This window comes from Symphalangus syndactylus, chromosome 6 (assembly GCF_028878055.3).
Source record: "Symphalangus syndactylus isolate Jambi chromosome 6, NHGRI_mSymSyn1-v2.1_pri, whole genome shotgun sequence".
NCBI lineage: Eukaryota > Metazoa > Chordata > Mammalia > Primates > Hylobatidae > Symphalangus > Symphalangus syndactylus.
This window is the reverse complement of record NC_072428.2, coordinates 112,806,448-112,827,783: the sequence shown is the minus strand read 5'-3', so window position 1 is coordinate 112,827,783 and position 21,336 is coordinate 112,806,448. Positions and strand designations below refer to the sequence as shown.

The 21,336-nt window shown below is 39.0% G+C and overlaps 1 protein-coding gene across 20 annotated transcripts in view; it reads left to right on the top strand.

Annotated features, from left to right (window-relative positions):
- The first annotated feature begins 568 nt into the window (after positions 1-568).
- The window catches only part of CADPS2 (calcium dependent secretion activator 2), a 565,017-nt gene continuing 544,249 nt past the window's right edge, over positions 569-21,336 (top strand). For 12 of the 20 annotated variants that reach the window (XM_055283836.2, XM_055283825.2, XM_055283831.2 and 9 more), the window contains exon 1: positions 570-1,297. In XM_055283836.2, the coding sequence (XP_055139811.1) occupies positions 956-1,297 (342 nt within the window). In that variant the 5' untranslated portion in view covers positions 570-955. Of the gene's footprint in view, positions 1,298-1,849; positions 1,904-21,336 lie in introns of those variants that run through there. The other 8 variants (XM_055283833.2, XM_055283832.2, XM_055283827.2 and 5 more) reach the window with 2 other exon arrangements.

Below are 21,336 nucleotides of genomic sequence, written 5' to 3'. Positions count from 1 at the left end.
AGAGTGTCATTTTGCACATATAAAATCTCTCTTGCCGTGAGTCTGCAGGACTAGAACAGTTTAAAAAGTAAGCCTCGTTGGTTTTTTTTTTTTCTTTTCATTACTCCGACTTTTATAATTTGGGCTTCGGCATGAGCATCAAAACGGCAGCAGAGCAGAGCGAGACTTTTCAAAGTCTTGTCGCAAAGATACTTCATGGTGAAAGGCTCCAGCCCCGCTTTTCCGCGCTGGGGTTCAATCCTGGGCAGCCGGTTCGGGTTGGGGAGATGTCTCGGCCGCTCCCCCTAACCTCTTGCTAGGGAACAGTCCCTCCCCGCTCCCCATTCCACCTCCACCTGCTGGAGAAAAGATCACAGGTGGTAGGGTGAGGGTAGTCCGAGCAGCCCCGGTGGGCGCTTACGCGGGCCACCGCGCTCGGTCGCTCCCCACCTTTGCAAACTGTGTGCTAAGGCACGAGGCGCCCGGGCACTCGGGCCCGGGCAGCAGCGGCGGCGCGCGCAAGCGCACTCCGCGGCCCCGCGCGGCTCCTCAACATTCAATTCCACGTGTTGCTTGTTGTAGGCGCCACAGGTTCCCCACCTGCGTCCGGGCGCTCGGGCCGCTCTGCCTCTGCCGGCGGGCTCTGGGGAACCGCTGGGTCGGCGCGCCCGGGGCTGGCGGAACAATTCCTGAGGCGCTCAAGCTCACCCCCAACGCTAACTCCGCCTATTCAATCCCGGCGGCTCCCCCTCTCCCCCCTCCCAATCCTCCTCCCGGCTCCTGCCCGCCCCTTTCGCCCTGGTGGTAGGAAACACTCCTGAATCTAACTCGACGTGTCCGGAAAGCCCTGGCCAGTTTTCCTTTCGTTCTGCGGCCGCTGCAGCCAGCCCCGCGGCTCCCTCAGACCTGCGGGCGCAGCCGCCGGGGGTGAGGCGCTTGGGGACCGCGGGCCGAGCGGCGGGGATCCCCGAGCACCATGCTGGACCCGTCTTCCAGCGAAGAGGAGTCGGACGAGGGGCTGGAAGAGGAGAGCCGAGATGTGCTGGTGGCAGCCGGCGGCTCGCAGCGAGCTCCGCCGGCCCCGACTCGGGAAGGGCGGCGGGACGCGCCGGGGCGCGCGGGCGGCGGCGGCGGCGCGGCCAGATCCGTGAGCCCGAGCCCCTCTGTGCTCAGCGAGGGACGAGACGAGCCCGAGCGGCAGCTGGACGATGAGCAGGAGCGGAGGATCCGCTTGCAGCTCTACGTCTTCGTCGTGAGGTGCATTGCGTATCCCTTCAACGCCAAGCAGCCCACCGACATGGCCCGGAGGCAGCAGAAGGTGAGTTGCGGGACCGGTCGCCTCCTACCACCACTTCTCCCTGGGGTTTTCTCCCGGGAGAGCTCTGGGACGCCTCCCGTCCTTCTGCGAAACGCAGGACACCGTATTTTTGTTAGTCTTTGAGGGCAGAGGAATCTTTGGGGACAAGACGGTGCTTTCACCCGCCGGGTATGGGGCTGCAGCGGACACCTCTTCTCCTCCTCCCCGCCTGGGCTGGCAGGAGCTGTCGGCTCACCATCCGTGAGACAGAGACCAACAGCGCCGGCCGCGCCGCGGTTGCACCCGGCAGGCGCAGCTCTGGTCGGATTAGAATGCAACTCCCATCAACTTTAATTTCCAACAGCACTGGTGCATTCCTGTCTACCTAGCCTGGCGTGATATTGCTAGAGCTGGGTTTGCCAAGGGTCTGAATGAGTGTTGTAGCTAGGCGAAACAGGTGGAGCCCGAGTACTTCTCTTAGCTAGAGTGAAATCTTCACTTAAGAGGGGTAGAAATTTTCCTCAGTGAATAAAAAAGTTAAATTCATACGTTTCCTATATTACCATACAACCAGGACATCAAATCCAAACACCGAAGAAGGCATGCAGCTTTGTAAAGTGTTTGTGGGTAAGTAATTTCTGGTCTGGGCAGGCCTAATTAATGAAATACACTATTATTGATGAAAGATAAAGGATTGGTGCATGACCACTTCATAACAAATGCTTTCCAAATGCTTTTTTGGGGAGCAAAATGCTTTTTCTCCCCCAAAAGGTAAGAAGTTTGTTTCAGGTGAAAGGCCGGCCAACTTAAGTTTCAAAACAAGACCCTAGGGGCCTGATGTTCTGTAGCAGACACGAGTAATGACTCAAATTGTCCTAAGTGGTTAAATGTTTACAATAGAAACTCTGGAAAATCTTTTTAATAGAATGCTGAACCTGGAAGGTTCTGTAGAAATCAGTAACAGTTCCCTCAGTTTGTGACAAGACCTAGAGATCCAGAGAGATTGTAGTCTGCTCAAGCATACTTAGATGCACAGACATTTATTAGTTTTCTGAAATATTAACTTCAGTGTGTGAGGCATTTTTAGAAATTTGGAGAGGTTTTGAGTTGACTTCAACTATAACTGTAGTTCAGAGTAAATTCAGTCTCCCTACACTCTCCTACCCCCATTTAGATAACCTTTATTTTTTGAGGTATAATTGACATGTAAACTATACATACCACTCAACCCTAACTATTGGTGGTTTCATAGGTGTATAAGTATCATGGGGATAAGTACACACCTATAGTTAACACTATTGTATGCTTAAGATCTGTCCTCTTAGAAAAAATTTTAGGTGGTCTTACCCAACTTTTTAAAACACACACAAACTGAGCAACTATTTTGGAATCATTTATTCTCTGGGAATCCTCATGGAATATTTCCCTACAGCTGGAGATTGATAACAGATCCTTCAGGTATCCTAACCCTAGGTATTGAGTCACAGAATGTTACAGTTGGAAGAGATCTCGAGATCCTAGGGAGACTCCTCATGTTGGAGAAGAGAAATAGGTCATAATAGCATTTCCCAATCCCAAACAAATTGGCACAGTTAAAGCCACCATTACTCAGGTAAGTTTTGAATGCCCTGCGGTGTTTTTATGAGCCTGCTGCTCCACTCCTGGATGAATCCCGTACTTCCTAATCAGTTGCTCCAATTGAGTCTGTTCTGAGGCAGTCACCCATGGCCTCTTCTCAATTCTAGTCAAGCGACTGTCAGCTTCAATAGTCATTGTTAAAACTATTTTTTATATATGTTGTGGTATGAGTTCATATCATCCAGTCTCTGGTTTTACCATTCATATTGCATTTAAGCCTATTTTTAGTGTATTAAAGTGTAAAAATAATGTTTGGCAAAATTAAGAGACTATTTTCTCCTTGTCAATATTATGCTTGAAGATGCTTTTGCAAATTTACTACGAGTTGATTTATACTGTGAATACTTGTTGCATTTTGTTAATGAAGTGGACCCTCCCTTAGCTGTTCAAATAGTGCACTTTTCTCTGACTCCTTGTTTATTTGTTCAAAATTATTTGACTTGGCAAGCAGGTGCATTCACAATGCTACTGGGGAGACTATTGTTATAACATCCAGGCATTACCAAAGATAATTTCAAACTACAAAAAAAGCAAAATACTACATATATTCTATGAAAAAAATTAGAATCCTTAGGAATTTCCAAATTCTAAATGCTTAGAGCATTGAGCACAGGTTAACTTTTGTGAATTACTTTTATTTTTTATTAAGATGGATGCCAAATAACCTAAGTATTTACTTTACACAACCCTCCCCCACATTTTAAAAAATGTACTGCTTACTAAAGGGAGCTGGAGCAACTTTTGGCAGTCTGGTTTCCTCTTAGGGCAAAATGAAGTGGGAATTTAACTATGTTCATGTGAATTTGATGCACAAGCTAATAAGTAATGCCAAAACGTACTTGAAGTCTTGCATTATACAGTTAGATTATCTAAAAGAAGTAACAAGGTAATTGCAAAATCACTAATCCATTGCATATTTTATTCTGTATCTTCAAGTAGTCAGGCATCCAGTAAAAAGATTTAATAGCTTAAATTGTTGTCATTGAAATTAATATTGCTGCTTACTCACTTCTCTCAACTTCAAGAATTTAGAGACCCAGAAATTGAGATCTGAAAGGGTCCTCATTTTATGAAGAAAATTAATCACAAAGATAAGAGCTTTACCCAGGAGGCCAGGAGTCAGGTTTCTCTTCAGTCAAAGCCCTTTCACTATTAGAGCTGGTGAGTTTCTATGAACCAGAACTGAGCAGCACTGTTATTTATTTATTTTTTTCACTTGGCTAAAATGGTCCACAAAGTTAGTAAGAGGTTGTGTCTATGAGCTGTTTGAGAAAGCTTAGTAACATTAAAACAGTTAATGAATACATGAATTTCTTTGCTTTTGTCTAGACTATTTGAATTTTGAGGAATAATAGTGGTCAGTTTATGACATTCAAGCCCTCTGATTGACCACTGATGGTTTTACGGAAAATTCTGGGGGTGCATATGGGCTACACACTGTGACAGAGTGCCTTTCCAGGTGCTACACCTCCTAAGTGAACGTATCCAGGGGTTCACACGTGATAGGAGTATGAACTAATAAACAGTGATGGAAAGTGATGTCAGTAGTGATAGTGCTTGAGCCTGTGATGCTGATTTACCCTGATTACCTTTGCACCACCCCAATGCTAACAATGGTGCTGATTAACTTTGGATGGTTCTAGATCTTCAGTTAAAGGTAGAGTTAGTGTTGAAACTAGAAAACCAATAATACAAATCAGGTACTAATTAATAAAGGCAATTTGTTTGTTAGACTTTTGAAAAACATTGAGACCTCGGAGGAAAAAGTAAAAAAAAAAAAAAAGGGGGTTCCTTGGTGGTTTGAAAGTTAGGGAGATCCTGATAAGCGTAATGACCAACATAGAAGAGATTAAGTACCTTTACTCATAAATGTGAGTTCACAGACTTCAGGTCCAAATTCGTAACAATATTTAAGATATATATGACTTAAAGTGCTGGTAGTTTTGATTAGAATCCATAGGTTTCTAGTCACTGCTCTTTTCATTATTTGAGTTTTTATGTATTTTTTAACTAGAAATAAGAGGGTATTAAAATAGAACCTACTAACCTTCCATATAATTCATATACCTATTTTTTTATGTTTCAGTGTGTGTCTCCACTGTAACCACACTAAATTGTGCCTTATTAAACCATTTTGTATAATCACTCCTACCACTTTGCATAATTTTCTGTGATAATTCTAAGTTTGAGAAATGTATGTAAATACTGTGAAATTGCAGATGGTGGGGAAGTAAACAGGTAAAATTGATCTGGAGAAGAACGTTGTGAGGAAATAGTATTGGGTGAAATAATATACCTCCAACTCGCTCATTTGAATGTTGTAACTACTATAAAGTGGCCACTTTTATCTCCCTTTGGACATAGTGGTATTTTCCGGGTTTTATTTTGTTTTCATCTTCTGACTACTTTGGTGTCTGCTGTATACATGTAAGTCTCAGATTCAGTCCATGCCTCAAAGAATTAGTGAGGAATAGTATGGAGTAAAGATAATATAAAGGCAATGTGAAAGGGTCTTTTACTTTTCTGTGGGAAAGTGGGAACTAGTGTTCTTAAACATGTTTTGAGACCTCTGAAACTCACCTTATTCCCCTAAAGAAAGCCATAAAAATGGTAATACCTGTTGGTGTAAAACTGGTGAATTCAAAGTAATACTTTCCTGATGTTTCTGGCAAGCCCCAGAGACAAGTTAGCAGTGTTGAAGCCCCATAGTATGCCTTTCTTTCTGGCCTGCAGTTTTCCAGCAGATATGATGATAGTCCAAAAATGCCATACTCTTCGGGAGATAGGGTGATTCATCTTTTGTGCTCCTTTGGCTTTGATACATTATGGTCCAAGTACAGAAGAGATGGGTTGTGATATTTGCTGCTTTTAATTATAGGGAATACCTTGCCCTGTGGGGAGTGAGTTGGAAACCACATATTAAAGTAAAACCTCACACTGGACTTAAAACAGTATCTCAGGGAAAATTGTGGTTGCTTCAGCTGATTCTTTTAACCTTCCACAGGGTATCCTGAGACCACAGCACTTAATTTGGTGGAGTGAGTTGTGCTAATGAGAACTCAGATGGATTAAGTGACGTTGTCATTTGCTTCTTTCCTTCAAAAATGAAATCAGCTGCAATTTTGATATATAATGACTGCTTATAAAGTGAAATAAAATATTTTAATGGTGTGTTTTCCCTTTTCAGTTTTGTTTTGTTTTGTCTTTAATGGAAACGGCTCTCTTCATTCATACTCTTACAAAATAAACACAGTTTGTAAGGTCATTAAAGACTTTCAAAACAAAATAAGAAAGCTGATTGCCAGATTATAAAGTCTGAGAATTCTGAATGGAAAATTCTTTGTCATTTGCTAGTGAGGTAGACCACTTTTGACTGATTGTGCTACTTATATTTATTTCAAATTAATTGAGACCTTTGGGAAGGAAGAGGTGGGTTGCATAGTCATGTGACATTGCTATTTCAGTTTTAACCTAGGAAAGACCTAATAATTATAAATAGTGGACATATCAGTGGGACAAATGGCATATTTTCTAGGGTTTGAAGAGCATTTAAACATCAAATTATGGAATTGTTGTCCAAAGTCTGTAATATATCATTTTATGTTCACTGTGTTTCAGTTACCTAAAAATTTTGATATGATTTCCTTAAGGAAAAAGAAGTGTGATTTTTAGCTTAACTGCACATTAGAATCACCTGGAGAGCTTTAAAAACAATCTCATTATCCAGGTTGTACCCCAAGGTAATTAAATCAGTCTCAGGGGATGTAGTGTTAAAGCTTCCCAGGTGATTTCAGTGTACTGCCAAGGTTGAGAACCACTGTTCTAAAGAGAAGGTACAGAAAAATGGCTTGTTTTCACCTGGGCAAAATGAAATTATTTGCAATAACAAGTGAGATTACTAATTAAGCTGGTATTTCATGTGCAGGAAAAGGTAATAGGGATGCTCGAAGCAAGGAACAAAAAACACACAAATAATACTCTAGAGTTTGTCAATACAGTGGAGAGGCTAGTGCATATTTATTTAGACTTATAAAAGGTGTCTAGGTGATATGCTGGAGGCTTTTAAGTTATATTCACAGTACTGTCTTTTATTCATTGTACAACTGTAGATAATTCACCACATTAGCAACAGAAAATATATATTGAATGCTTAGGGTAAGTGTGAGTGTTGCTTTCCATTCCAAAATGAACTGGGAAGAAGAATACAGTGAAATCTCCAAGTTGGAGCTGACACTCAGTAATTCCTAACTGAACAGTACAGTTCACAAAGGTCCTACAAGACCGTTAGTGGGCAAACTGTTTCCTCAGTGTATGCAGTAGTAATGCGTACAGGTTTTCCAAAAAGTAAACTTTAGAAGTCATGCTAACATAATTGTCTTATTAAAGTAATTAAAATGACTTGTTTAAGTTCTGCTATGTCCAAAATTATAACATTAGGTGGACAGTAAGGAAAAGCTTCTATTTTCCTCAAATCTTATTAAAAAGGTACGTTGTTGGTTTGCATTTGGGAGACTTTCACTTTGTACAGCATCATGAATGCTCTGCTTGCTTCTTGAAACTTTTATACCACTTTGTAGATGTTGTGGTTTCAGCACTTTCATTTTATACCTTCAAGTTAGTGATGGATTTTTATAATGAAAATATTCCTGGGGCAGAGGGCCTGAAAATTTAATGCCTGTCTTTGTCAATCTAATAGCTGAGATATTTAATTTGCTCCTTTCTGATTGCTTGTGAGGATGAGTATTTGTGGGCTAGTGTCCTTTTCCCCATTTCTTTTCTTTTCTTTTCTATTTTAATTTTTTATTTTTGAGATGGAGTCTTGTTCTGTTGTCCAGGCTAGAGTGCAGTGGCGTGATCTTGGCTCACTGCAACCTCCACCTCCTGGTTCAAGTGATTCTCCTGCCTCAGCCTCCCTAGTAGCTGGGACTACAGGCACGTGCTACCATGTCTGGCTAATTTTTGTATTTTTGGTAGAGACGAGGTTTCACCATATTGGCCAGGCTGGTCTCAAACTCCCGACCTTGTGATCTGCCCACCTTGGCCTCCCAAAGTGCTAGGATTACTTGCATGAGCCACTGCACCTGGTCCTTTTTTTTTTTTTTTTTTTGAGACAGAGTGTCACTCTGTTGCCCAGGCCAGAGTGCAGTGGTGCCATGTTGGCTCACTGCAACCTCTGCCTTCCACATACAAGTGATTCTCATGCCTCGGCCCCTTGAGTAGCTGAGATTACAGGTGTGCACCACCATGCCCAGCTAATTTTTTGTATTTTTAGTAGAGATGGGGTTTTTCCATGTTGGCCAGGCTGGTCTCAAACTCCTGGCCTCAAGTGATCTGCCTGCCTCAGCCTCCCAAAAAGCTGGGATTGCAAGTGTGAGTCATGACGCCCGGCTTGCAGCCCGACTTTCGATGAATCTCTACTTTCATTACTAAGTGTTATGGCCCGATTAAACATTAATTATTTCCTTGGTAAACTATTTATTGAGTCCCTATTATGTGAATTTAACACTATCCAATATGTTCCGAGGATATAGTAAGAAAATAAAACAAGCAGAAATCCCCTTGTGGGCTAATGTTCAATAATTACAGGTTGCATGTCTATAAGTTTATTAATTTCTTTTTTCAAATTATCATGTAATTTTAACTTATGACAACTATGTTTTTATTTATTTATTTATTATTTATTTATTTTTTTGAGACAGAGTCTCGCTCTGTCGCCCAGGCTGGAGTGCAGTGGCACGATCTTGACACTGCAAGCTCCGCCTCCCGGGTTCACACCATTCTCCTGCCTCAGCCTCCTGAGTAGCTGGGACTACAGGCACCCGCCACCGCACCCGGCTAATTTTTTGTATTTTTAGTAGAGACGGGGTTTCACCGTGGTCTCGATCTCCTGACATCGTGATCCGCCCGCCTCGGCCTCCCAAAGTGCTGGGATTACAGGTATGAGCCACCGTGCCCGGCTGACAACATTGTATTTTAATTTCTGGTGTGGTTATTTCCCCCTCTTCTGTGTCAGCAATTTTTTGCTTGTATCATTCATCCTTCCCTTCCCACTTTTTTTTTTTTGAGATGGAGTTTTGCTCTGTTGCCAGGCTGGAGTGCAGTGGCAGGATCTCGGCTCACTGTAACCTCCGCCTCCCAGGTTCAAGTGATTCTCCTGTCTCAGCCTCCCGAGTAGCTGGGATTACAGGCACGTACCACCACGCCCAGCTAATTTTTGTATTTTTAGTAGAGACGGGGTTTCACCATGTTGGCCAGGATGGTCTTGATCTCTTGACCTAATGATCCACCTGCCTCGGACTCCCAAATTGCCACTTTTTAAGAATAGTGCAGTAGTATAGCATCTTTGTTAGGAAAGCACTGTCTTCAGAGGGCTTGGGCTTCATCTTCTCACTCATTCACCGTGTGAACAAGGCACTTCATCTTTCTGGGACCTGACTACTCTTTTAGTAAAGTGTTAATAATAACTTCATAGGATTTCTGTTGTGATGAAATGAGATGCCTGTAAAGTACATGCTCCTGATTAGATGCTATCGTTTCTAGTTGTTAATTAAACCTGTTTGGGAAACAATGATATTTTTACTATATTCAGCCTTCTAGGAGCATACGATATCTTCAATTAGTCAAGACTCTTTGTAACTTTTTGAAGGTTTCATCATATAGATCTCTTGCATTTATAATCAAGTTAAATTTATATTTTATATTTTTTCTTATTGTGACATCTTTTTCTCACTATGGATAAATGGGAAGCTTTTTTGTTATTAACTAGTCATTGATGTTACTTAATTGTTGTCTTCAGTGTTGATCCTTTTAGATTTTCTAGGTAGGCAGTTGAAGCATCTGTTGATAGTGATGGCTTTTGTCTGGTCCTGTCCAATAGCTATACCTCTTTTGTTTCACATGTCACTATACTCTTTAGAACAGAACAGTATTTGTACTTAGTTGCCAAAACCCTTGTTTTGATCCATTATTCACTGGGCAATGCTTTTGGTGCTTTACCAGTGAATATGCTGTTGGTTAGGATTCTTGGATAGAATTCTTGGTATTCTTTATTGTTTATCCTTTTTCAAAAATTACGTTAAGAAAATAAAATACATCAAGAATTGATACTGAATGTTATCAAATTCCTTTTTTGTATTAATAGAGGTGAATGCCTAGTTTTGTTTTACTGGTGTGACAGATCAGATTACTAGGTTTCCTATTATTAAAGCTTGTTTGCATTTCTCGGGTAATTTCTACCTGATTATGACTGTTCTTTTTTAATACACCTTTGAGTCTGAGTTTCCTGTACTTTTAATTTTTACATGTATGTTCCTAAGAGAAAGGTCTATCAATAATGGTGTTAACTGAGAAACATTTTACCTTTATATGTGCTCTAGAATAGTTTTTTTGTTTTGTTTTTGGTACGTAAATCATCTGATACATGAAGTTTTGAAAGAATTCACTCGTGAAATTACCTACATCCAGACCCTGTGTTTTTTAGCCTATTGCTTTTTCTTCTTATTCAAAATTAAAATATGATAATTGCACGATTTCAGAAAATTGGCTATTTTCGGATATATTAACATTTTTCGCTTATTTTTCCAATATCCTTTATGTTAGCTATAAGTCTTATTTTAGATTATATTCTTCCTAAAAATATACATGTATATATATAAAATGGTGGAGTGCAGTGGCTAATACATGTAATCCCAGCATTTTGGGAGGCTGGGGTAGAAGGATCACTTAAGCCCAGGAGTTGGAGACCAGCCTAGGCTACACAGTGAGACTCAGTCTGCACAAAAAATAGAAAAATTAGTCAAGCATGGCGACTCATGCCTGTGTTCCCAGCTACTCAGGAGGCTGTGGTAGGAGGATCACATGAGCCCAAGATGTCAAGGCTACAATGATCTGCGATTGCACCACTGCACTCCAGCCTGGGTGACAAAGTGAGACCCTGTCTCAAAAGAAAAAATAAATATAAAATTAGATTTGCTGGATTCCCTTATTTTATTTTTTGACACAGAGTCTTGCTCTGTCGCCCAGGCTGCAGTGCAGTGGCACGATCCTGACCCACTGCAACCTCTGCTTCCCAGGTTCAAGTGATTCTCCCGCCTCAGCCTCCCAAGTAGCTGGGATTACAGGCGTGCATCACCACGCCTGGCTAATTTTTGTATGTTTTGGTAGAGATGGTGTTTTGCCATGTTGGCCAGGCTGGTCTCGAGCTCCTGACCTCAAGTGATCCACCTGCCTCAGCCTCCCAAAGTGCTGAGATTACAGGCATGAGCCACTGCACCTGGCGAGATTCCTTTTTTTTTTTTTTTAAGTTATATCTGTTAACTTTATAAGTTCTGCTATTTTAGAAATCAATAGTTTGTATCCTTTCTTTGTGCTTCCCTTAGGGTTGTCTTTTGTTGTTGCTTTTAAAGAAGACCAAGGGAATGGAGAGAGACATGAGAGAGTGGTTCTTCCATCTAGCTTCTGTTTTAGGATTACTTTATTTTTGGTTTTGTAATAAGATAATGAGAATATATGAAAGCTACGAATTTAAGTGCAGTTTGGTCTCAGTCCTTATGTTATAACACATTTTTATTTAAATATTCTCATTTCAGATTTTACTTTTTTCCTGGAACCAGTATTTACATATTTAATCAGAAGAATAATTTAGAAATTGCAGTTGAAAAATTTGTTTTCTCTTTAGTAATAGATTTACAATTTTATGTTGACAGAGAATGTTGCTTATGGTACTTAGCATTGTTGTATGTAGTTTAAGTTTTTCATCACAAATTAGTATACTGATTTTAAGATTAAAAGTTTGCTATATATCTAATAATTAGCATTATTATAGTAATCATTCCTATCTTATTTTTGTCTTCTTTGACTAAATTATCTTATTAATTGTATTAATTTATTTTGCATTCCCAGCCATATTTAATTCATATGTTTTGATTCCAGTCTCTTAGTTGTGTAAAGATTCATGAGTATATGCTTACAATCACTGAAAATTAACTTCATTTGATCCACTTACTGTGTATATGGGACAGGGATTCTACTTTGTTCAGATTTAACACTGATTTTACTTTCTTTTGGTGGAGTTTGTCAGAGATGTTGAAAAGTATCCATAATACATATACGCCTACACTCTTATATTTACCTCGTTATGTGTCTAATGTAAACACATATGTACACATATATCTGCAAATGTATACACACTCACATTTATGGATTGCTTTGTATTGAGGAAAATTATGCAACAATTTATGCCTAGTCCATGCTTTAATAAGAGGGTTTAAACATTTTATTAATTACCACTGATATGTTTAATCTTATTTTCTGTTTTGTTCAGTGTTTTCTGTTTTTTTTTTTTTTTAAAAAAAAGTTTGTTGCCTAGGTTTTCTTCTAGGGTTTTTATGGTTTTAGGTCTCACATTTAAGTCCTTAATCCATCTTGAGTTAATTTTTGTATAAAGTGTAAGGAAGGGGTCCAGTTTCAGTTTCCTGCATATGGCTAGCCAGTTTTCCCAACATTATTTATTAAATAGGAAATCCTTTCTCCATTGCTTGTTTTTGTCAAGTTTGTCAAAGATCAGATGGTTGTAGATGTGTGGTGTTATTTCTGAGGCCTCTGTTCTGTTTCATTGGTCTATATATCTGTTTCAGTACCAGTACCATGCTGTTTTGGTTACTGTAGCCTCGAAGTATAGTTTGAAGTCAGTTAGCATGATGGCTCCAACTGTGTTCTTTTTGCTTAGGGTTGTCTTGGCTATACAAGCTCATTTATTGTTTCCATATGAAATTTAAAGTAGTTTTTTCTACTTCTGTGAAGAAAGTCAATGGTAGCTTGATGGAGATAGCATTGAATCTATAAATTACTTTGGGTAGTGTGGCCATTTTCATGGTATTGATTCTTCCTATCCATGAGCATGGAATGTTTTTCCATTTGTTTGTGTCCTCTCTTATTTCTTTGAGCAGTGGTTTGTAGTTCTCCTTGAAGAGGTCCTTCACATCCCTTGTAAGTTGTATTCCTAGATATTTTATTCCCTTTGTAGCAACTGTGAATGGGAGTTCACTCATGATTTGGCTCTCTGTCAGGACACAGGCAAGGGCAAAGACTTTATGATTAAAACACCAAAAGCAGTGTCAACAACAGCCAAAACTGATAAATGTGATGTAATAAAACTAAAGAGTTTCTGCACAGCAAAAGAAACTGTCATCAGAGTGAACAGGCAACTTACAGAATGGGAAAAAAAATTTTGCAATCTATCCATCTGACAAAGGGCTAATATCCAGAATCTACAAAGAACTTAAACAAATTTACAAGAAAAAAACAACCCCATCAAAAATTGGGTGAAGTATATGGACACTTATCAAAAGAATACATTTATGGAGCCAACAAACATATGAAAAGCTCATCATCACTGGTCATTAGAGAAATGCAAATCAAAACCACAACGAGATATCATCTCATGCCAGTTAGAATGGTGATAATTAAAAAGTCAGGAAACAATAGATGTTGGAGAGGATGTGGAGAAACAGGAATGCTTTTATACTGTTGGTGGGAGTATAAATTAGTTTAACTATTGTGAAACACAGTGTGACAATTCCTCTGGGATCTAGAACCAGAAATACCATTTGACCCAGCAATTTCATTATGGGGTATATACCCAAAGGATTATAAATCATTATACTATAAGGACACATGCACACGTATGTTTACTGCAGCACGTATGTTTACAATAGCAAAGACTTGGAACCACCAAAAATGCCCATCAATCATAGACTGGATAAAGAAAATGTGGCACATATACACCACGGAATACTATGCAGCCATAACAAAGGATGAGTTCATGTCCTTTGCAGGGGCATGGATGAAGCTGAAAACCGTCATCCTCAGCGAACTAACACAGGAACAGAAAACCAACCACTGCATGTTCTCACTCATAAGTGGGAGTCGAACAATGAGAACACGTGGACACAGGGAGGGAAACATCACACGCCAGGGCTTATTGGGTTGGGAGGCTAGAGGAGGGAGAGCATTATGAGAAATACCTAATATAGATGACAGGTTGGTGGGTGCAGGAAACCACTATGGCACATGTATACCTATGTAACCTGCACATTCTGCACATGTATCCCAGAACTTAAAGAAATTTTTGTTTTGTGCCTTTTGCTATATGGACTCCATTTAAAAATATATATATCTGGAAAACGAAATGCAAAGTACAGTAGGTGGGTTTTACTTTCTCCAAAGATCATTTTCCTTAGGGAGGCATTTGGCTACCTGTGTTTAAGGGCATTTCTGTATTCCTTTCCTGGAGCTAGGGACAGATAGGGTGAAACAATATAACTCTTCCTTCGCCTTCCTTATGGTTGTCCTTACTATACTGATTCAAAGGGCAGGACACATGTGTTTTAAGAGGCTGTGTCTCCAGTTTTGTTCTTGGGTTGTGAAGTCAGTGGACATTCCTCTGGAAATTGGGTTACAGTTTTAACTTTAGTTTACAGTGTTGTTACCCTATTTAAATTTTTTTTTTCTGGATCTGCATGGAATTTTTTATTAGAGCATGGGAAAAATAAATTCTGCTACCATGAAACTTGTATTCTTACTAGTTTAACATATTTAGGAAAATGCATTCCAAATTTTATTTAAAGAGATGAGAGCCTTAATTTGGTTCTCTAGAAAAACTAAAACTAAAAATACTGCTTAGTTAAAAAGGCTTACAAAATGCTGAATATCATAAGAAAAAATTCTGAAATATAACAAGACAACTTTAGCCTACACTTTTGAAGCTCTTCTTTTCTTACTCAGAAGGACTACATATATTCTCAAGCAGTAGTAAGTAGGGAGATTGAGATAAAGCCCATTCTTGTTCCCTCATCCTTGCTTTAGGTCCACTGTGTTTTGACATGTTTTATATTATAAGCTTCTGTATAAAGCTTTCTTTGACAAAACAAAGGTTTCTGTAATGAATCTCATTGTTTTTGACTGGAACACCTGAAATGACAGAGAGGGAGGCCAAAATGTTCAAGTAATTATGAAAATTTAAAGTTACATGATTAAAGTGTGCAACACTGTAAGAATTCCTATAAAGTTTGATCACCATATCTTAGAGTCCTAGGCTTTGGACTTTATCCTTTTTCTTTCCTTTAAATCACCTTAAAACTATGTAAGAGATAAGCAGTGTGGGGCTATACAGCTTAATCCACCACAGATCTTGGTATAAGAAGCTGAACTCTAATAGGTGAGATGTTAAGTTTGTGATCCTTCAAATAAAGAGATTTTTACAAGTCAGTTGTTTGGAGCTCAGGGGAGAGATTTGGGCGCAAGAGTTAAATTTGAGTGTTGTCATATGTATGATGATTGGAACCATGGGTTTGGATGAGGAAGCCCAAGAAAAGAGAGTCTAGCAAGGAGAAGATTTTAAGGACTGGTCTTAATGAACTACTGGATTTAAGACTGGAGAGAAGGCTGAGCTGGAGAAGGAAATGGAGAAGAAATAGCCCGATGTATTAGAAGAAAACTAGGATGGTCCATGTCATAGAAACTAATGAAAGAGCTACTTAACAGGATGAGTAGAAAACAATGTCAGGTGCTACTGAATGATCAAGTAAGATGGAGATTGAAAATGTTAATTGGATTTAGCAATATGGAGATTACCTTTAACACTGGTGACCCAGGGAACTCATTTTAGGTTCTATTTCACACAAGCCACATTTTCAGACATTGACATTCCTAAACTGTATTTTGTATGCTGAATCTAGCCTTTCTTTCTTTAGCAGAGGAACAGCTTGAGTTATTACTTGGTGGCTTTGCCGCTTAACAGTTAAGCTTCAAAAGTGTTATGCTTTTTATATCCTGTTTTTTTTTGGGGGGGGGGATACTGTATAAATATAAATGTACATATGCATGTATTTGTTGTGCTTTTGTTTTATAATAATTAAAAATTGTCAGTGATAAGCATATATTTTGAATGTGGTACAACTGAGATCAAGATCATGAAGTATCCTGCAAATAGAAAATCCTTGATATTGAGTACTTAAGATTGGTTGTTTTTCATTTCATTTGAGAATGAAAAGAGAAAACTCAAAGAACATGTGAAAATGCTGGAATACATAAGTCAAAAAGTGGGATGAAACCAGGGTGTAATTTTTTTTTTTTTTTTTTTTTTTTTTTTTTTTTTTTTTTTTAGCACTGTGGCAATCTCTCCCCTTCTCCATTGTCCCCTGTCTTTCTTTGTTTGACTTTTCCATTTTCAATTTTCTATCTTAGGACCCTATCTGTAGTAAAGATCTACTCTTCTTTGTCCTTTCTAAATTGCTGTATCTTCATCTATAAAATGATTAATACTTGCTTCAGTGACATGGTAGGAAGATACATAAAATAATTTCTGAAAAGCACTTAGTGCAGTGTCTCACCTGGATTATATCTTCAAAAAGTTTCCTGTTAACATTTTGTAATAATTTACATTCAGGGAAAAATGTTCCCTGCTATAAAGCATATTGCATTTATCAACAAATATTGAGGCAATATTTGAACAGATTTCATGTGGTAGGAACTATTTCAGGCACTGGAATATAGACATTGGAATATAGACATGGACAAGATAGCCTTTTTTATTTATTTTTAGGTGACAGTTGTGTATGTCTGGTACAATGTGATGCTTTAATCTATGTATACATTGTAGAATGATTCAATCTAATTAACATATCCATCACCTCACCAACTTATCTTCTTTTTGTGGTGAGGTTGTTAAAAATCTATTTGTGTACCAATTTTGAAATATACAATACATAATTATTAACTGATTGGTCACCATGCAGTACAGTAGATCACTAAGATTTATTCTTCCAGTTCAACTGAAACTTTGTACCCTTTGATCAACATCTCTACTTTCTCCATCCCTCCCACTCCCTCCAGCCTCTGGTAGCCATCTTTCTACTCTGTTTCTATGCCCATATATTTACAATTATTATAACTTTTTGATGAATTGACCCCTTTATTATTATATAATGACCTTCTTTGTCTCTTTTTACAGTTTTTGATTTAAAGTCTATTTTGCCTGATATGTATAGCTACCCCTGCACCCTTTTAGTTTTCATTTGTGTGGAATATCTCTTTTCTTCCCTTCGCTTTGAATCTGAATGTGTCCTTAGAGATGAAATTAGTCTCTTTTTGGAAGCATATAGTTGGATAGTTGCATCTTCTTTTTTTATCCACTAAGCTGTTTGATGTCTTTTGATCAGAAAAGTTAACCCATTTATTTTCAAAGTAATTATTGATAGGTAAGGATTTACTATTAAATTTTGTTAATTGTTTTCTGGTTAATATGTAGATCCTTTGTTCCTCTCTTCTCTTGCTGTGTTCCTTTGTGGTTTGAGGATTTCTCTATGGTATGCTTTGAATGTTTTCTTTTTGTGTATCTACTGAGGGTTTTTGCCTTGTGGTTACCATGAGGCTACCATAAAACATTTTATACTAATAACAGGCTGTTTAAAGCTGATAATAACTTTGATCACTTGCATAAATTCTATACTTTTACTCTTTTCCCATTCACAATTTATTATTCATGACATATTTTGTATCTTTTATTGTTTGTGTCAGTTAGCAAATTATTAAAGCTCTAGCTTTTAATAGTTTGGCTTTTAATCTTCATACTAGAGATATATTTGGTATTCACAACTCCATTACAGTATAAGTGTGTTCTGTGTTTTATTACATAACTTTTACCAGTGAGTTTGACATTATTGTGTTGCTCCTTAGTGATCTTCTCCTTTAGCTTGAATGACACATTTTAGCATTTTTTTTGTAAAGTAGGTCTAGTGGTGATAAATTCCTTTAGCTTTTGTATGTCTGAGAAAGTTTTATCTCCCCTACATTTTTGAAGGACAGGTTTGCTGGGTATAATACTATTGGCAGTTTTGTTATTTTTCTTTTAGCTCATTGAATATATTATCCCATTTACTTCTGGTCTTCAGGGTTTCTCTTGGAAAAATCTGCTAGTAGTCTTATAGAAGTTCCTTTGTATGTAACAAGTCACTTTCTCATTCAGATTTTTCAATATTTTCTCTTTGTTTTCACTTTAGAAACAATATTTTAACTTATTTATAACAATTTGATTATAATGTGTCTTATTGTGGGTCTCTGGATTCATCATATTAGGTGTCCAATGAGGTTCTTAGATCTGGATTTCTAATTTCTTCCCTAGACTTGGGTGGTTTTCTGTCATTATTTCTTTAAATATGGTTTGTATTCCTTTCTCTTTTCTCCCTCTGGTACTCTGATAATGCATACTTTATTCACTTGATGGTGTTCCATAATTCCCTTAGGTTATCTTCAGTCTTTTTCATTCTTTTTTCATTTAGCTCCTCAGATTCGATGATTTCCAATGATTTTGTCTTTAAATTTGCTAATTTTCTCTTCCTCTTCACTTAGGCTGCTATTCAACCTGTCTATTGAATTTTTGAGTTCAGTTATTATAGTCTTCAGCTCAATGATTTCTTTTTAATACCTTTTAATATGTTCTATCTCTTCATTGAAATTATCAGTTTGTTCTTGTATTGTTCTCCTTACTTTAGTGAGTATCTTTATTACTGTCCTTTTGAATTCCTTGTCTGGTCAGAAACATATCTCCATTCATTAGCATGAGCTTCAGGAGATGTATCTTGTTCTTTTATTTGGAACATCTTTCTGTTAGTTAATTTTCCTTGACTCTCTGTGTTGGTTTCTGTGCCTTAGATAAGAGAACCACCCCTTCCTGTCTTGTTAGAGTGGTCTTGCATAAAAGATCTTTCTTTCCAATCAGGGATTCTATGTTCTAAGCTCTGTGTTTGTCCAACCTGCTGTCTTTGTTCTTAGTGGCTCCCAGGAAATTAGAGTGTCAAGTCATGATATTGCCTTAAGAGAGGTGAGAGAAGACAGCCTCTTGAGATGTAGCTGGAGAGGTTGGAATGTTAAATATATATTCCTGTTCCTTCTTTGAGAAGTGGAGAGCTGGAGTTTATCCCCCACTCATTCTGCCCTACACTAAGGAGAGAATCTGAGGAAGAATCCTGTACTCTTGGTCAGACTGCTCACTTTTAACCTGGGGAGATAGTTGCTGAAGGTTTGCAAGTTTAAAAGTCACTTTTGTTCTCTGTGGTCTGGGAGACCAGCAGTGTAGAGCTCCATCAACTTCCAGAGCTAGGTGATTTAGGAGCCAGTCACTCAGGTGAAGGCTGTAAAAGTTGGAGCATTTGATTCATGCAGAAACTACTTCCAGGGAGAGTCTGCAGATAATAGATTTATTGTTGAAGCAAGTCAGAGAAGAAAGATCAAGAAGTGCCCACTCTGGCATTAAGGCAAACAGAAGTCTCACAACCTTCTGGCAGGAAGAGATGTCTAGTTGGGAGTTATCATTGAAATGAACCAGGGAGAAAGGCACAGAGGGTGCTCACTTTCCCCTTCAGGCATGAAGAGGTCCATTCCCCAGCTTCCTTCCAATGTGAGATTGGAGGACTATATCTCAAAAGCAAGCCAGGAAAGAAGGCTTAGGGAGTGCTTTCTCTTCCATTGTTGCTGGCAGAGGCCTCCCATCAGTTTCCACAGAGAGATTTTCCATGGGTCTGGAATTGTCCCTGGGGCAAAGGGAGTGCCATGCTTCCCATTTAGGCTCAGATAAGTTTATTCTTTATTTGCTATGCAGGTTTATAGAAGTTGGGCTGATCCTGGGGGCTACAACTGCTGGGAATGACCATGCAGTCAAAACTCCCTTTGTTCTTTGTGCTTGAGAGAAATCATCTGACGCCCTCTCCCTGCCATTCCTCAGGCATGGTGATTTAAGAGCAAAGCCCTTCAGCAGGGACTCTAAAAGTTGGGCAGGGTATATGTTGTACAAGACTATCACCCTTGAAGAATAAGCTGGGAGTTGATATTTCCTTCCTGTGTGCTCAGGGTGGAGTTAGTGTGCACATATATCTCAGCTTTTTCTACCCATTTTGACAAGGGTATTTCCTCAGTTGTCTGGTACACAGGAGTCTTTCAACTGGATTCTTTCTCTTGGAGAGAATTGATTTCTTAGTGTGTGAGAGGAGGGACAGTCAGGAGCCCCTTATTTTATCATGTTGCTCAAGAAAGCCCTTTTGGAGCTTATATTCTAGTAGAGGAGATGGATAAGCAACAGATAAATATATGTATATTCCTCCTAAGGGAGAGTAACTGTGGGAGGGGGTTTGGTGTCAGTGTTATTTTAGATAGGGTGGTCAGGGCAAGCCTCTTGTAGAAGCAGGTAGCTGTTGATCAGGATTAATTAAGTGAAGGACTGAGCCACTTGGAAATAGAGGAGGAAAGAGTATCCAATATAGCACTAAAGCAAGAATAAAAAGCCCTGTGGTGGAATAGAATAAGCTTTTCCTATAAAAAGCAGCAAAGTTGTGCAGGGTGGCTAGCATGATGTGAGAAGAGGAAAGTGGGAAGAATTGCATCTGGAGAGGTATGCAGAGGCTAGCTTATATGAATTTTTTAGGCCATGATAAGATGTTCGGAATTTAGGTGTGCTGGGAAGCTGTTGGAAGGTTTTGAAAAGTTTCAGGAAATGGTCTGATTAAGATTCTAAAAAGATCTCTTTGTCTGATCTGAGAATAGACAGTGCCACTACATGGCACAGCTTCAGGGGTATTTTTGTTTGTTTTGGTTTGAGACAGTCTTGCCCTGTTGCTCAGGCTGTAGTGCAGTGGCACAATCACAACTCAACTGCAACCTCCACCTCCTGGGTTCAAGCATTTCTCCTGCTTCAGCCTCTCGGGTAGCTGGGACTACAGGTGTGTGCCACTAAATCTGGCTAATTTTTGTATTTTTAGTAGAGATGGGGTTTCACCATGTTGGCTAGGCTGGTCTGGAACTCCTGACCTCAGGTGATCCACCCACCTCGACCTCCCAAATTGCTGGGATTACAAGGTCTGAGGCACTGTACACAGCCACCAGAGACTTTGTTTAGATGGAATTTAAGGCACCCTCTTAGAGTTGTACAGTCTTGAGAATAGATTGTAGGGGCAAGAGTAGAAGAAGAAAGACCAATTTGGAGACTGTAGCAGTGGTTAAAGTTTGAATAGGTGGTAGCCTGAGAGGTAATACAGAATGTAGCCTAAAAGTATTTGCTCAATATTATTTGTTTATAAATGCAGTAGGGTGAAACTGTGCTATTTTGAGATTATAACATGGTTAAAAATGTTTAAGCTGTTTTATTAAAATAATAAATATGTTTATGTGGTTAAATAAGCCTTGCAGAACTTGAAAGCAACAGTCCCCTGCCCCACTCTTTCCCATTCCCAGTCACATTCTCAGAAGAAATTCTTTTAACTATTAATGTTTTTAATTCTTTGGGAAAATACTTCCAACATCAAAATAAGATGCCTACACCACTTTCCTTCATCCATTCTTCTTAGACTTTAGTCTTTACAGTACTTCCTGCA